Genomic DNA, 16,120 nt, shown 5'->3' on the forward strand with positions numbered 1-16,120 from the left:
GTATTGTCGTGGAGTCGCCAGCACCTCCCCTCCTAGGCTCTGCCTACGCCCACCAGAACTCGGCCCAGACGCCACAGCACCCTCGCAGCACCTCAGCATCCGCCTCCCTCCCCTTAGAGCGCCTCACACAAGCGCCTCTTTCCATCATCAACCTCGCCGGTCCTCCCCTCCCTAGCGCCCTTACGGGCGCCCTGCCTCCCGGTATCACCGGGCTTCCATCATACTCCCTACGTCACCACAGTCATTACGATTACCATAGCACCCTGAAGGACGTCATAGGTATTAGTCTAGCTACAGGTCACCTGATCGTTGGTCACATGCTTCATACTCACCTTAGGTACCAAACACGTACAAATAGGTACCTGGTCTGTGCGCACCTGCTCCAGTATATAGGTAGAGTAGATCCTGCACCTGTTCCCCATCTCGACCTCTTAAGTCATTGGGGACAGGTAAGCACCTCTTGTACTAGATGGTCAAGTCAATATACTTAAGTCATTGGGGACAGCTTTGGCCTTCGTCGCCGGCCTCCTCCTTGGCCTCTTTCAGGCAAGTTCCCTGGCACGCCCCTGTTGCAACCCCAGACCTCTGTCGGGGTTCGCTGAAGGGTGCCTCTGCCCTGTAAGCCCCTCCCTCTCCTCTCTCGCCTCCTCCCATCGTCGTCCCCGCACGGACTCGGCGTGGGCCAGCACCACCTCCGTAAGCAGGTCGGTCCGCTGTCGTCCCTCGTCCCGGGCCTCCGCGACACCTACGTCACCACAGTCATTACAATTACTATAGCACCCTGAAGGACGTCATAGGTATTAGTCTAGCTACAGGTCACCTGATCGTTGGTCACATGCTTCATACTCACCCTAGGTACCAAACACGTACAAATAGATACCTGGTCTGTGCGCACCTGCTCCAGTATATAGGTAGAGTAGATCCTGCACCTGTTCCCCATCTCGACCTCTTAAGTCATTGGGGACAGGTAAGCACCTCTTGTACTAGATGGTCAAGTCAATATACTTAAGTCATTGGGGACAGCTTTGGCCTTCGTCGCCGGCCTCCTCCTTGGCCTCTTCCAGGCTAGTTCCCTGGCACGCCCCTGTCGCAACCCCAGACCTCTGTCGGGGTTCGCTGAAGGGTGCCTCTGCCCTGTAAGCCCCTCTCCCTCCTCTCTCACCTCCTCCCATCGTCGTCCCCGCACGGACTCGGCGTGGGCCAGCACCACCTCCGTAAGCAGGTCGGTCCGCTGTCGTCCCTCGTCCCGGGCCTCCGCGACAAAGGTGTTGACGCGCGCTCGGGGGTCGAGCTTTCTATCCGCCGCCTGTATGGCATTCGCAAGGAGAACATCCGCCAGGTATGCCCAGGTCGGGCGGGCGGGCGAGGTGTCCACGTACGCCTTCAGCCACATCAGGTCGATGGCGTCATTACGAGCGCGAACATCTAGTAGGTTTAGTCCCCCGCTCTCCAGAGGGTCCTGTAGGACGGCCATACTCACCGTCGGGCGCCCGCCATTTTTCCAGACAAACTCAGAGACCGCGCGCTCCAGCGTTTGCTCGACTGCCGGTGGCATCGTCTGCGCGCGCGCCAGGAATTGCGTGCAACCGCCGACTTCCATACCCACGATGAGCTTACGTCCGTACATGCTCGGGTTCCTAAGACCCCACCTCTCAAGATTACGGCGGATCGTATCCACCATGGGACCCCACACCGCTTCCTGGTCGACCTGGTTCCCTATCCACGCGCCGAGGACTCTGACCGGTTGCTTATCGGGCACGATTTTTACGCCACCTGGCAACGCGGGCCCGCCGACCGTGAGTTGCCGAGTCTGTACTACTCGTTCGCGATACGACTTACTCCCTACAGGGAGGACTTCAGTCTTATCGTCATTGAACTTCGCGCGCGAGGCCGCGCGCCATTTGCACAGAATCGCCATGAGGTCCTCAAAAGAGTCAGTTTCAGCGAGGAACGCGGTCGTGTCGTCGGCGAAGAGTGCTGACACTAGTTTTTCAGCTTTCCCCGGGACCGAGAAGCCTCGGATGGAGGAGGCACGTAGGGCGGCCGCCAGCGGTTCGATGGCGAGGTCGAACAGTAGACAGGATAGCGGGTCGCCCTGACGGACACCTCTAGTGATGGCAAACGAACGGCTCAGTGTGCCATTCACCATCACCGCGCTCGTCGCTGCTGAGTACAGGGCTCGCACAGTAGAGATGAACGACTCCGGGAAGTTCATGTGCCGGAGCGTGGCCCATAGGTAAGTATGATCAATTCGGTCATACGTCTTCTCTTGGTCCAAAGCGACAATAACACCGTTGTTTTCTTCCGCCTCAGCATATTCAACTAAGAGGGATGCCAGTTTAATATGGTTAAAGATACTTCGGCCTGGTACAAACCCCACCTGGTCAGGATGTATAACATCGGGTGCACACGCTGAAAGCTTGGCCGTGAGTGCTTTTGTCATTATTTTGTAGTCCGCGTTCAGAACCGTTATTGGCCGATAGTTTGTTATCTCTCTCGGGTCCTTCTTCTTGTATATGGGGCACACCCATCCTTCTGCAAACGGCGTTTCCGCAGCTACACCGTGCACTTCAATGTCGTTGAAGACCACCCTCATCATCCTCACAACGTCAAGAGCAGGTTTCCCACACGTCACCGCTGTCTCGTGCCACTGCATGTACGCCAGCCAGAATTCAGTGGGAATTCCGTCGCGTCCAGCCGCCTTGTGCCTGCCCGAGTGCTTCATCGCCATTCGGACATGTGCATCGGTCAGACGGGCAGCCATTGCTGCTTTCTGCGCTCCCGACAGGCGAGCCTCCTCGCATTCCAGGGCCTGCGCGATTACCTCGTCATGTTGAACGCCCACCGGCAGCGGGTCAGAGCGCTGTAGGTCGTCATAGAAGGTACGTGCGATTTCGCACATCTCCTTGGTGCTGTTCGCGTACCCCGCGCCTCCCCCGATACGGCGCATCTCGTACATAATACTGTCCGGCTTCGGCGGCGCATTCTGCCTTGTCCAGTATCTCCCGATTTTCTCTCCATTAGCCCAGTCTTTTGCATGCACAGCCATTCGGCGGTTTCCAAAGCGGTTCGCCTCCAGCCTTTGGACGTGCTCCTGTAGGAGCGCAACCGTCTCCGCGGCAGCCGCGTTCTCCTCTAACGACGGCACATCAGCACTCTGTAGGGCCTGCACCTGTTCTCGAAGGTGCGTTATTTTCTTGTCTAGTTTGGGGACCCATTCCTTGACTCGTTTCCGCGCCGCGTCCGCCAGCGACCTTTTGAAGTCGTCAAAGAGAAGCTGCGGGTTCTCAGTCTCCGTCCGCTCGCCCAAACAGGCCATTTTGGACGTTAGGTCCATTCCCATTCGTTTCATCGTTCCGACGAACTTTGCGTCATCCAGGAGCGAGAGGGGCGCGGACCAGCGCCCCTTCCCTACTACCGGTGCGTGATAATTTGCGATGGAGCATATAACTAACTGATGGTCGGACAGTCTGCCTGGGCCAACGGCCAGCCAGTCCGCCACCTTCGGGATAATGGACTGCTTCACATAAATACGGTCCAGTCTCGACTGCCGCTCACCCCCCGCCTGCCTAAAGGTGAAGAGACGTTCGGTCGGGTGTGCGCCCCGCCATGAGTCGTGCGCATTTATACACTTCAGCATCCGGGCGAGAGCCTCAGTGGCACTCGCCGGGTCCGAGTGCGCCGGGTACCGGTCAAGGGCACTCTCGACGACATTGAAGTCACCCAGCACAACGTCAGGCTTCATGCAGCCACGTTCTGTCCAGGAGGCACGCAGGTCCGTCCAAAATTTCTCGTTTTCCGCGACGGCATTCGGTGCGTACACATTTAGCAGCGTAATTGATTTACTCGCCGACCACGGGTACTCAATCTGCATCGCCCGCCCAGGGACTACTTCTCGTATAACACATTTTCGTCCTGCTAGCCGTCGCTTGTTAACAACAAGGGCCACGCCGCGGGCCCCCGTGCTATTCTCCGGGTCTGGGGAACAGTGTATCTCAAGGGACGTTGCAAACAAGGCGTTCAGGGCCTCCAGGCGTTCGTCCGACAGGTGGGCCTCTTGGATAGCTAGGATAGCCAGATTTTGGTCGCGTACGACTTGATTTATATACATCCACTTATCAGAGGCACCCCCCGGGGCCGCCGCACCGAAACCTTTTATGTTCAAGGTTCCAATTCGCAGGCGCGCCGTGGTACGCGTCCTCGGGCGGCCGCCAGAGGTGCCGGGTTGTTCCAAGTTGCGTGGCTCGCGGACAGCGAGCCGCCTACTACCAATCTCGTCCAGTCGGTCACTCATCCCTGCGGCAGCAGGCAAGACGCAGTTCTGTCGCGACTGAGCGAGGCGCAAGGAGCCAGTATCCGTTTGATGGGCCGGAAGTGTGTGGGTTGTAAAGTTTGTGTGGTTCGCAGTCGGAGTAGCCCGCCGGGGGTTCGACCATTTCACCCTGGCGGCGATGGTTATGCCCACCATCCGGGCGGCAGGCGCAGTAAGTTGAGGCTTACTGCGTACGTGAGCAGCGCTGCCAGCCTAAATAGGCCGCTGCTGGCCAATGCGGCATTCCGTCCTCAAACGGTAAATCAGCCTCCGGATGAGACAACCAAGCGTGTATTTATGAGATGAGATATTAGTGCTAATAGGAAAGTTCTGAGGGGAGGGGGCGCGACAGTTGCGGCGGTGGTGAGATACATGTGCAGAGGCCATAGGCGGGCGGAGAGCGGGAGGGCGGGCGCGAGGGCACAAGGGCCGTGCACACGCGCGCGCGCACTCGTACACGTCAGGCCTCGCACTGCGGCCGGGCGGAGAGAGGAGACAGGGGAGGGGGGGGAGGGGGTGCGCCCGCTCGACGCGTGCGCCATCCTTCCCCGAGTGCGTACGCGTCCTACATGTACGGTTCACGGTCGTAGTGGTTACCGTCATATCCGTCGCGCCCGCGCTTGCCGCCATTCCCTTTGCCTCCACCATTTCCGCCGCCATTCCCGCCGCCGTTACCGTTGCCATTACCAACCCCACGGCGCCCATTGCCTTGGCGGCCTCCGCCGCCGCCTCCACGGTTTGAGTTGGACGAGCCGCGCCCACGCATCGACCTGTTAAAGGTGGACGGTCCCGCTACGTCGCCCTGCGCTGTGAGACTGCTGGGGCCAAGGTCCGTGGTGTCGCGCGCGGGCTGCGGGCGAGGGCGCGGGCGTGGCGGGGGCGCGTTCCACCCCGGGAGGAGGGGCAGTGGGCAGAGCTCAGTGGAGTGGGCGGCGCTGTGGCACCCCGCGCAGAGTGCCAGTTGCGCGACAGTCGCAATCTGGTCACCAAAACGGAAGGAGGCGCGGCGGACGGTGTCGCGCCACTCGCGCCAGTCGCTGACGGTCGCCGCGGGAGAGTCGCAGTACACCGCCGCCACCAGACTGTTGTCGTCGAGGGTGGTCACATGGACCCGAAGCGAGCTTAGGATGATGTTTGCGGCTTCTTCAGTGCCCATCCCGTTGAACCGAGAGTTTCCCCGAGCAAAGCGCAGGAGGGTCGGGAGGATGGAGGGTCCGTTGAAGGCCTCCCAGACCATCCTCGCGACGTCCAGTTCGGGGTCCTGGGTGAGGTCGACAAGCCGACACAGGAAGTTGGGAAGCGTGATGGCGCGCCGATAGGCCAGGAGCGTGAGGAAGGTAGACGACCATACCCTCTGGTTCACCACCGCGTCGACGACATGCTCGGGGACGCCAGTGAGGGTGAAGGTCGACGGGCTGCTCCGGCGATGCGCGGGGTGTGCCGCCACTGGCTCGATGACGCGAAAGCCCGTCGTGCGTGTCATCGCCGAGAAAGCAGCAGTCACGCCGTCCGTGAGCGTCCGGATCAGCCGCGGGCTGGGGTGACGGATGCCGTAGATCTCCACGAATAGAGTGGTTCGCCCGTTCTCCCGCCAGATATCCGCCACGCGCCCGCTCGCCATGCCATGGATCAGATGTTCGGGGTCGGGGAAGTCGTGCGGCCCGAACCCTCCATCTGGGGCTGGGGTAAACACGAAACCTTGCGGCGAGTACGCCTGCAGGGTTGCCATCTGCGCGATATACGTGTGAGTCCGCCTTGCTGTCGTAGCTGGGGGCGCGGAGGACGTGGAGGGCAGCTGCCCGCTGCTGTGCTCGGGGTGGATCTGCGACGGGACCAGGCCGGCTTCAGGCGGCGCCTCCTCAGTCACCGCAGGAAGGTCAAAAGAGACGTCTCGAGGCATCTCAAAGGACATCGGCTCCCTGTAGTTTGGCGGGCGGTGGCTCATGTTGCTGGGGCAGAAGGGGTCGACCAGCGGCGGCGGGCGAGGAGTGTCGTTCCTCGTGCTTGTGGACGGCGCGCTCCAGCTCCGGTCGTCCCAGCCACCCGTCCAGGGCGTCCTCGACGAGCTCGCCTGCTGAGACGCCGTCCCAGAACGCGCGGCGGCCGCCACCGTTGCAGAACGCTGCGGCGGTCCTGCCGTGGTTCGCGCGAGTATGGTGGGGCAGAGCTGCATCCCGGTGCCCGAGCGAGCGCGCGGCGTGGGTGTCGCCGAGAAACTAGGAACCTGGGGAAGGAAGGGAGGAGGCGGGTCGACGTTCATCGGCACATGCGGCGTTCGACCCGCCTGCGGGGACGGCTGGGAAAGGGGGAGCGACTTCCTGGTCCTGGCCGGCCTCGCCATGCCATATCCTAAGCGTGAGATCGGCTGGCGCGGCTGGGTGGATGGCGGTGGCACTAGGGAGGTCCGGCTAGGCGAGGGCGGCGGGAGGCGTCCATACTCTTCTCTATCCTTGGCAATAAGAGCCCGCGCCGTCGTGATCGTCGCCGGGTATGGTGTCGGCGGGTTCGGGATTTCTCCAGGCAGTGCGCGGCCGTAAAAGACGACGGCCTCCTCGCATTCCGGCGACGGGGTGTGGATGCGCGCGCGTTTGCGCTTGCGCTGCTCGTAGTCGGGTACTTGACCAGGGAGCGGTTGCCCATCACGGCCGATGCCATCAGTAATGTAATCGTCATACTGCGCGCCGCTCATGATGCCCTCCGCTATCCCGCAGCTTAAGTCTTCAGCACACACGTAGCGGGTGCCGTGAACTTCGAAGCCTTCTGGGAAAGCCGGGAGCGGGGGGGAAGGCGGGGAGGAAGGAGTGGACGTCGCCACCGGGGACATGCGCGGGCTCGGCGGACCTGGCGGCCCTCTACCTTTCCCCTTATCCTTCGGCCCGTCCTTAGCACCTTCGCTTGACTTCGCCTCAGCGTTAGGCAGCCCTGGCGCCTCGCTGGCCGCGCTCTGCGGGTTGTTAGCACAGGTTCATGGGCCCCGGCACATGTTGGCTTACAGGTGTGCGGCTAAGGCCTCCATCGCCGCTGTGGTTTGCGAGCCTCATTCCTGTCTGCGTGCCGGGTCCAGCCGCGCCCTCCGGCGTGACGCCTGGGCCCTGTAGCATCGTTAGGCCGTGGTAGCGGTAGCTTGTGGGGCATGGGTCTCCGTACCATCAGTGTGCATCCGGCAGCGTTAGCACCGCGAGGTGGGCCCGGGGCATGCACCTGCATGTTTACCATGCGCGGGCTCGTGGGAGGAGAGGACGCCACAAGGGCGTAGGACCTGGGGGGCGGAGTCGAGTGAAGGGGGCCACCAGCCGGAGCTCCACCAGCGAGGGAACCCGCCGTCGTCGTCGTCAGCGATATGCTCGTGTCTGTCGGGGTCGTAGGGCGGGACGTAGGGGCCGCGCGACGGGATGGCATCTGAGCAATAGTCGATCAGAGGAGTCGGGGAGTAGAGAGAGCTGGGTTGTGCACCGGAGGCGACGCTGCACCACGGCGTTCGACCCCCTCCTTTATACTCCCTCCGCTGGCCCCCCGATGCTCCTCCCTCTTCGTGGCAGGCGTGCTGTCTGCTTTCGCCCGCCTTCGCGATTATGTTTCTGGCCGTCATTCAGCACGGACGCGATTGGGCGCGCGGAGACTCGGCGTCGCTCGCCAGTTCAGCACGTCTACGGCTATCCGCATACTCAGCGCTGCGAGTCTAGAGTCGTCAGGAGTCATACTCAGTTTTGGACAACTTAACATCTCGACAGTCCCGGTAGCATCGTAGCTCCAAAAGAGGATACCGCTACGAGCTGTGTCGCGCGTACTGCGGCCGGCCGCGAGCTTATTTTTTAGCGAGTGACTAACACAGTCGTCAGCCATACTGCTCCTTCGCGGTCATGTTCGATGCATTGTCGACCAGTCAAGACATACATACGCGCGTTCTACATCCAGTAGTCAGAGCCAGTGGGGGAGAGCGAGCGGGCCCCAGGGGTGTGGCGGTCGGTCAGCGACGACGGGAAACTTTCGTATAGGCCCTCCTGCTCGTTGGCGTACTCCGCGCTCAGCTCCCACGCCTCGTACCCCTCGGCTGTGCCTCGTGTCTCCTGCATGCCAGCGCTTCCCCTCCTTCCTTCGCCTCCAGCCCGCCTAGCCACCTCGCGTTCACCCGCCCGCCGAGAGTCAGCGGCATAGTGGGGCCGGGCCTGTCATGCTTGTTTAGTAAAGGCATGCGCGCGTCTTCTGCACAACGTACGTTTTTCACCGCCCCGTGCAGCTTGGGGATATCGGGGAGCTCGGGGACCCCGGCCCCAGAGGGACCCCGGAGGTCTCGGCCCGCCGTCAGCCCGGGCAGCCACGGGGCTACTATACGTGCGCGCCGGATCGGCGCCTCTTCATTGTGGTTCTCAACCTCGAACTCCACCACCCTTCGGTCTTGGGACTTGACACCAACTACTGTGCCCCAGATATCGAGGCGGAGGGCCGTGAAGGGGGCTCGGGTGGCGATGGGGAAGAAGGGGACCAGGTTCGGCGGGTCAAAGACGAGGAGGAGGCGAACGTTCGCCCCCATCTCGAGCGGGCGGGAGGGGCAGACCAGGAGCAGAAACAGCGCCTCTGAAGAGGTCTCTGGCGGCGCAACTTCAGGTTGCTCACAGACAAAGAGGGTGGTGTAGCTGAGAGCCATGGTGGGTGGATGTCGACAGCAGAATGGGGGAGGAGCTGAGTTTTATATGTAGCAGCAGATTTTTTCCAGAGGCGCACTTCGCTAACCTCTAGCGTGCTTAGGTGACACGCTAGCAGGCCACGGTGCCAGATCAAGGATTTTTTGTTGGGGAGCAGGTCATGGGAAGGGCATACCACCCGTCCCGCCCTAGGCGAGGGTCGAGACGCGTTCGCTTGTAGGCCCACTTATCATTTATACTGCCGCATGCCCACCTACATGCCTGCATTCACCCCCTTGCTCGCCTTACTGCTCGATTATGCAGTCGGCAGCATTTTTACAGCGAGTGGCCCAAAGCATTTTTTGCATTAAGCAGCCTAACCTCCTCGCTCAATCGGCGATGGGAGCGTACATGCCGGACTTGGCCTCCAGGGTTTGGTAGACCCGAGCATTCTCGGAGCCAGCGGCAGCCGAGGAGTGCGCCGAAGAAACGGCCGACCCCCGGTAGAGTCATCCTCAGGGCGCTCAAACACGTAGCGCCAAGCGCTAACTCATGCATCCGTAGACCCCCGAGCGGGCCCGATGGCCCCCTCGACATATGCATTCCCCTGCGGGAAAGCAGTTCCTTCTACAGCAGCTTGCCTCCGTTCACATTTAGTGGGCTAGGGTTTCCCCTGCGGTTGCTACGACAAGGCGATCAGCCCGTGAGTCGTGCCTTGTCGGACAGGCGCTAGCAGTGCCAGCTGGCGCACTGTGCAGCTCATCGGCCCGCACAGCGAGCAGCACTATAACGGCGGTCTCCAGGTACCCGCCTGCTCTCGGAGAGGGATTCTATCTGTTTTCAACATGTATATGGCATCATGGCTTGCCCCCACGTCGAGCCGCTCCAAGACTCGAGCGTGGGAAAACCGACCGTGGTGGTGGTGCAGAGGAAAGGAGCTCTTAACTCCGGTAGATTATCAACTCTTCCGCTCTCGCTCAGTCGAAGCAGGTGCCTCCATCGACCAGGTACTATGAAAGTCAAAATCGTCAGTGCCACGCATCGGGATCGAGGGGACGCCTTTGACTCACGCTTTGCCCTGCAGTGCGCACCATCTTATTTAGTTGTCGACATCATGCGCAAACGGAAAGCCACGCACCGGTGATGAAAGAGGCGTCGTCCGACACGAAAAAGGACGCCAGGTTCGCGATATCTTCCGGCCTTGCATTACGCTTCAACGCATTACCATCCCTGAACTAGAAGAGCGGGACAAACGGTCTCAGACCTACAAATAATACACGACGAGGGTAGCGTCTTACCTTAACTTTGTATGTTCCGATGGGCTCCCCGTTCTTCGTCGCGAAGTGCTCGTCAACCCCGGTCACTGATGCAATCCTCTGTTTCAGCACCATCCAGATAGGCCGGCGCGAATTGACACGCACATAGCGATGTTTCGCATGCGCCCGGCGCGTACGCGTTCACAGTGATACCGTACTGCCCGTAGTCCAGCGCAGCGCATTGGACTATAGCACGGACCGCAAACTTCGAAGCGCTGTATAGCGCATGCTCGGCGTACCCTGCAGCTTCCCTCAGCGTTCGCTCGGTATATCTGACAACTGACCACCTACCTCTCTTGCCCGCAATGGACGCCGCACCAACGAGGCGACCGCCGGTACCCTGCTTGATCATCTGGATCGCTGCGTACTTGAAGCTGTAGAACGTGCCCTTCACGTTGATATCGAGGAGCTTGTCGGCCTCCTCCGAGGTTGCTAAAATCGCCCAGACGTCAACATCGTATGCTGCACGACACCATAAGACGTCGGACGTACTCTCGTGCAAGACTTGGTTGATGCATATCCCCGCGTTCGCGATCATCTGTAAGAACTCAGGTCAGCAACGGCCCTGGCGCACCGGGGGCAAGACGACCTTACCGCATATACGCTACCAAGTTCCTGCACGACGGTCTCTACGAGAATCCGCACATCGTCTTCCTTCGACACGTCTCCGTACACGTTCACCACCCGCGCTCCGTGCGCGGTCCGGACCTCTTCCGCGACCGCCTCCAACCTCTCTCGCGCGCGGGGCAAGTCGAACAGCCCAAGGTCGTACCCGTCCTTGGCCAGTCGGAGCGCAATAGCACGCCCGATGCCTTCCGCCGCTCCGGTGATAATCGCAACGCGCTTCGTCTCGGAAGTAGTAGAGCTCATGTTCGTAGTACGGATGGTTGGTTAGCGTCCCGTGGGCGCGTGTGAGAGGGTACTTATACCCTCCCGCACGCGCCTCCTGACCACCCCCGTCCCTGGTCCCACCACGACGCCAGCATGGACACACCAATCTCCGTGGGCCTCCCCATACGCGACAGGGCTAGTGCCCCCTCCGCAATAGCCCCCTCGCCATCCCTGAGAGCTAGAAGGCTTGGCGGGCCGATTGCCGGCAAACGCGCAGCCGTATGTGGATCCAGCGCGCCCGCGGTGTGAATTCACAGGCCTGGGTAAACGGCCGAACACGTACTCGTTATGTCGCCCGCGACGCGCGTGGCCGCTGCTGGATGCTGCGGCTGTGCGGGATTGAAGAAGGTCGGGCTCCGAGGGGCAGCGCTGTTGCCTAGGGTGGGTGCGCTTCTGGTGGGCGGAACGGGAGGCGGGAAAGTCCGCGGCGACTAGAAATCGGCGAACGTAGCATCCCGCGTGGATCCGCCGCAAGCGATATCGATGGACTTATGTTCTCGACAGCGCGGTGGCCGTAGAGAGATGCCGACCGGATGCCATGGATGATTGGAGAGGGCTTCCGACGCAGCGACTGAGGATGCCGACCATGTTCAGCAAGACGCCGTGACAGCCGTGGAACTGCGAACTGTGGGAGGAGGTGCATTACTGGACGGAGCAAGTGCCGGCGCATGGTGCCCTACATCTGTGGACCGCAGCGAAGTCAGCCATACGGCGTCCAGTAGGGAGTCTAAATGTGTGTGGGGACACTTGCCGTAACTCCAACGCGAGCCTATGCGCCTCACAACGCAGCTTTATCCTCTGCGCGCAAGCGCACCTACGATTACCTGGCCACTGTGCGGCATCCACATCACCTAGAGCGCCGTAGCTGTAGTAGGGCAACCTCAGAAGTACTGCAGACGCGACTTGAATGTAACAGCATTTGGCTGCTACTGGCGGCTGCTGTATCCCTTCTATTCTTGTACTCCATTACGGACGCGACTTCGCCATCGCTCGTAAAGTCAATGTGACAGAACGAATGATAGCTAATCCACCTGGCGGCAGTTAGAGAGCCCGCGACGACATCGGTGAGAGAGGCGCAGCAGCTACGCTCACTGCCAAACCGTCAATGACCTTCGTCGATTCACCTTGCAGGTATGCTCATTTCTTGTACGGGCGAGCACGTTGACTGAACTGCTCGCGCCCGTACGTACCTGTATCAAACATCGTTGACGGCCTGGGCGGGGGTGTTGAGCGACGTAACTCGAGAGTCATCCTCTAAAAAGTATAAAAGCCTCACCTTGTGGGACAGGCCGTGCCTCAACTCGAGCTCCAGACTAAACAGCCATACGCATCTTCCCACATCGAGCGCCATGCAACTTCTCAAAAGCATCTACTTCCTTGTCGCCTTCCTCGCAGCATTCGCTGCCTCCACTCCCGCCCCCACCCCAGCGCCCGTAGCAGGAGCGGCCGCCATCGCGCCCGAGGCCTGTACCATCAGCTGCACCGGCACCGACTGCCACTGCTCCGGCTGAAGCGGTGCTCTCCGCTGACAGGTAAGCAAAAAGTATGTGTAGTATAGTGCTCAAAACTCACTATGGATATAGCTGCACTGGTCAGAAATCTGCCCCATGTCAGGCCCGGATCGTTGGGGGATGCGACCAGGGGGGCACCTTTTTTCTTGATGCCGGGAACTGTGTACCAAAGGTTCGGTGGGGTGTTCGAGGTGCTCTTAAGATGAATTCGGTGCCAAATACATAGGTTAAAGACGCGGACTAAGAACCGTGTGAGACCCCGTTTTGCGCTTACGGTGAGAGTAGCCTGCGCCCTTCGCTAGCACATTATACAGGCTATACGCAGTGATATTGCATACTAGCCAAAAATGCAAGCTGACGGGCGCGCATCAGCCAAACAGCTGAAAGACGTTTTATATCCACGCGCACCTGAATGAACGTTCCTTCAGCTCCAGCTGAGCCGGATCAGTATCGCGCAAGCAATGTTTGAATTCAGCCGTGCAAAGCGTCCAGTTATACGTAAGTAAACTGTCAGTAGGCTCGGTCATCGATACCCAAGGTGCGACTCGTTGCGATGTCTACCGCTGGAGACGTCGCCGGTGCGCGCTGGCCATCCGGTCGAACGCGCGCGACCTCGAGCCTTCACTCATGCTTGCATATGCATGGATTACTCTGTTCAGCCTTCTAAGCATCAGGTTAGCAACAACAGGTGGCACCAGCGTATGTTTGGACAATCGAAATGGCAGTGGCCGCCAGTGTTATGGGCGTTGCATGAGGGGGACAGAGAACAGCCTTGAGGAGGACATCGCCGCCGGGAGTCGGCCGGCGGTGTTGGTGGGAGTCTGGGAGAGCGGACAGCCACCGACGCGGGGCGCTAGTCCCGAAACGGGCAGGGAGACGCGACGGATAATTAGGGCGTCGCTCTCTCTGCGCTCTCCCACCGTCTCACTCGTCTTCTCCGTCTCTCCACCGCTCGCCCCACTCGCGCCCCTTGTCCTCTCGTTTCACATAGACTATCTACACGTACCCCTCGCCTCGCCCACGACGATAATCACTACCATGCCTTTCACGCCCGACGCCCAGCTCGACCTCGCCTTCTCCGCCGAACTCATCCCGTCCGAGGTCTCCAAGCAGCTCCCCGCAGAACTCCACGTACGTGCCCCGCCAGCGCGCAATTACAACCCCCCACTAACTCGCACCACAGCTGCGCCCGCTCGCGTCCACAGACTACCGCCGCGGGCACCTCGACGTGCTCCGCGTCCTGACCGTCGTCACCGACCCGGGCGAAGAGGCCTGGCGCGCGCAGTTCGAGGCGCTGCGCGCCGCGCCGCGCACATACTATCCCATCGTGATCATTGACCGCCCGTCGGACCGCATCGTGGGCGTCGGCTGCGTGTTCATCGAGCGCAAGTTCCTGCGTGGGCTCGGCTGCGTCGGCCACATCGAGGACATCGCCGTCGACAAGAGCCAGCAGGGCAAGAAGCTCGGCCTGCGCATCATCCACGCGCTCACCGCTATCAGCGAGAACAGCGGCTGCTACAAGACGATCCTCAACTGCAGCGATAGCAACATACGTAAGTGCCGCGATCGTCGCTCCGCTCGGGGCTTGTTGGCATGGGCGTGTTTGCTCATGGCGTGCCACGCATACAGCTTTCTACGAGAAGTGCGGGTTCCAGAAGAAGGAGAACGAGATGGTGAGCAGCGCGTCCCCCCTCTTTGACAGCGAGCTGCGCGATTCTGATACAGTGCTGGCAGGCGAAGTACGCCCCCACCGAGCGCGCGCAAACGCCGCGCCTGTAGACAGACCCGGATACCTCACGGACTTACGCACACGGAACCTAGACGGGCTTTCCTCCCTGGACGCACGGACTGCATATATGTATGCTCGTAGTATATTGTACCATTCTCGCCCCTACACGGGATGAACATAGTCGTAATGATCGTCTCGAACGTTCCTCCCATGCCAGCGCGTCGTAACCTGATTGGGGCCTGCAACATGATCAGCGCCACCCATAATCGTACCCTATGCTTGTTCCTGGCATCTACTGATCATGTTGCTCCTCCGACGCTCATGCTCGTTGGTGAACCGTTCAGATATCCTGGGTCCGGAGACGCGACGCGATCACATGATACTACGGAGGTCTAGCAAGACGCGACCGACGCGTACTAATACTATACGGTACATCAGTATCCTAAGAGTGACTTTTGAGAGAGGGATAAGGCATACCTGGTTGGTACGTGTGATGCACTCGGCGAGGGTGCAAGCGGTATCTGCGAAAGTTAGTGGGTAGGACATCGAACAGAGACTGGAGAGAAATTTAGGCGCAGGTTGGTTTCCCTGCCGGCGCACGAGACCGCGCGCCAGAGGTACTTATCCCGGAGACCAACGAAAAGGTCTGCGCCAGGACGGATGTTGCGCGGGCCAACATCCGCCCTCCCCCGGGACGTACCTTTGTGACCAGCAGCCTAGAGAGTCTCAGAAAGCCCCGCAGAGAAGCCAGACGACCCAGAGCACAGCCTAGAGAGCACAAAGTGGAGACATAGGAGAAGCACGAACGCGAGAGCAAGAACGCAAGAACAAAGACGCGAGACCAGATCTAAGACCCAGAGATCCAAGTGCAGACTGCCAAGCGAGAGGTGAGAACAGGCAGCACAGAGGGTACCAGACGGGATAGGTGAGACCAAGCAGTATAGAGAGTACCAGACGGGATAGACGAAACCACAAGAGCAAAACGATGAAGGAGATGGAGAAGAGGAGGGAGGGAAGAGAGCTAATGAAAGAGCGTGCAAGTCAGAAATGCTGTGAGACGAGAGTGAGGAGGACAGCGGGCTTACCGGGGAACACAGCGTTGTTGCGCGGGGGACACGAACGGGAAAGCAGGGGAGGGGGGGAGGGGTGAGGGCGGAGAGGAGGGGGAGGATAGAAGCAGAGATGAAAGGGAGGGTAGAGATGGAGGCACGAAACACCAGACTGGGGAGGGGAAGGAGAGAGAGAGCGCAAAGGATCGAGAGCGAGAGAGCAGGAGAGCAGGAGAGAAAGAATGCGGGAGAGAGAGAGCGGGAGAGAGAGAGCGGGAGAGGGAGGGAGCAGACTGGGGAGGGAGGGAGAGGAAGCAGAGGGGATAGAAACATGAACGCGAAGCTGGGAGAGACAACAAATCAGTAATGCGTGGAGAGCGACGTATGGAAGAAACTCACCAGGGAAGCCGACTCTGAATGCAAACAAATCCGAAAAGAAGAAACCAATAGACAGAACCACAAGAGCGAGAACGGAGCAAGGGAAGGAGAAACCGAAGACAGCTGAGGGAAGGGCGGGAGGTCAGATATGCGGTGAGACAACAGTGAGGCGAACAGTGGGCTTACCCAAACACATTATCATTGCACAGGAGAACACAGCGGAAGGAAGAGAGGATATAGAGATGGGACACGACAGGGAATGAGGGGGGGTGGAAACACGAACGCAAGACTGGGGAGGGGAGGGGAGGGGAG

At 60.1% G+C, this 16,120-nt stretch overlaps 5 protein-coding genes across 5 annotated transcripts; 1 reads left to right on the plus strand and 4 right to left on the minus strand.

Annotated features, from left to right (window-relative positions):
* Positions 1 to 1,348: 1,348 nt before the first annotated feature.
* TRAVEDRAFT_77783 (uncharacterized protein) lies at positions 1,349 to 2,038 on the minus strand (the record flags this gene model as incomplete). Its single annotated transcript, XM_008043215.1, has 1 exon — positions 1,349 to 2,038. A coding segment is annotated over one exon (690 nt), but the record flags the coding sequence as incomplete, so codon positions are not given.
* Positions 2,039 to 2,672: 634 nt separating this feature from the next.
* TRAVEDRAFT_38907 (DNase I-like protein) lies at positions 2,673 to 4,111 on the minus strand (the record flags this gene model as incomplete). Its single annotated transcript, XM_008042832.1, has 2 exons — positions 2,673 to 2,708; positions 3,089 to 4,111. The coding sequence occupies 2 exons, from the start codon at positions 4,109 to 4,111 to the stop codon at positions 2,673 to 2,675; spliced, it is 1,059 nt and encodes a 352-aa protein (XP_008041023.1).
* A 766-nt stretch (positions 4,112 to 4,877) lies between these two features.
* On the minus strand, positions 4,878 to 8,957 carry TRAVEDRAFT_50197 (uncharacterized protein; the record flags this gene model as incomplete). Its single annotated transcript, XM_008042901.1, has 6 exons — positions 4,878 to 7,256; positions 7,306 to 7,451; positions 7,526 to 7,711; positions 8,101 to 8,135; positions 8,222 to 8,478; positions 8,529 to 8,957. The coding sequence occupies 6 exons, from the start codon at positions 8,955 to 8,957 to the stop codon at positions 4,878 to 4,880; spliced, it is 3,432 nt and encodes a 1,143-aa protein (XP_008041092.1).
* Positions 8,958 to 9,911: 954 nt separating this feature from the next.
* TRAVEDRAFT_50198 (acetoin dehydrogenase) lies at positions 9,912 to 11,120 on the minus strand (the record flags this gene model as incomplete). The annotated part of the gene is made up of 8 exons (XM_008042902.1): positions 9,912 to 9,944; positions 10,005 to 10,012; positions 10,073 to 10,169; positions 10,233 to 10,297; positions 10,356 to 10,490; positions 10,542 to 10,682; positions 10,743 to 10,788; positions 10,845 to 11,120. 8 exons carry the CDS (start codon positions 11,118 to 11,120, stop codon positions 9,912 to 9,914), a joined length of 801 nt encoding a protein of 266 aa, XP_008041093.1.
* Positions 11,121 to 13,601: 2,481 nt separating this feature from the next.
* TRAVEDRAFT_59950 (acyl-CoA N-acyltransferase) lies at positions 13,602 to 14,541 on the plus strand. The gene is made up of 4 exons (XM_008043216.1): positions 13,602 to 13,783; positions 13,836 to 14,205; positions 14,282 to 14,325; positions 14,387 to 14,541. Exons 1-4 carry the CDS (start codon positions 13,691 to 13,693, stop codon positions 14,429 to 14,431), a joined length of 552 nt encoding a protein of 183 aa, XP_008041407.1. The 5' UTR covers positions 13,602 to 13,690; the 3' UTR covers positions 14,432 to 14,541.
* The last annotated feature ends 1,579 nt before the right edge of the window (positions 14,542 to 16,120 follow it).

The sequence above is a fragment of the Trametes versicolor genome (genome assembly GCF_000271585.1).
Source record: "Trametes versicolor FP-101664 SS1 unplaced genomic scaffold TRAVEscaffold_9, whole genome shotgun sequence".
Classification (NCBI taxonomy): Eukaryota; Fungi; Basidiomycota; class Agaricomycetes; order Polyporales; family Polyporaceae; genus Trametes; species Trametes versicolor.

Bases quoted from the DNA above. Each gene is read 5' to 3' on its own strand.
- TRAVEDRAFT_59950 (XM_008043216.1), top strand. From the start codon at position 13,691: ATGCCTTTCACGCCCGACGCCCAGCTCGACCTCGCCTTCTCCGCCGAA. The intron at 13,784-13,835 runs GTACGTGCCCCG...CTCGCACCACAG, and splicing joins AGCTCCCCGCAGAACTCCAC to CTGCGCCCGCTCGCGTCCAC. The intron at 14,206-14,281 runs GTAAGTGCCGCG...CCACGCATACAG, and splicing joins CTGCAGCGATAGCAACATAC to CTTTCTACGAGAAGTGCGGG.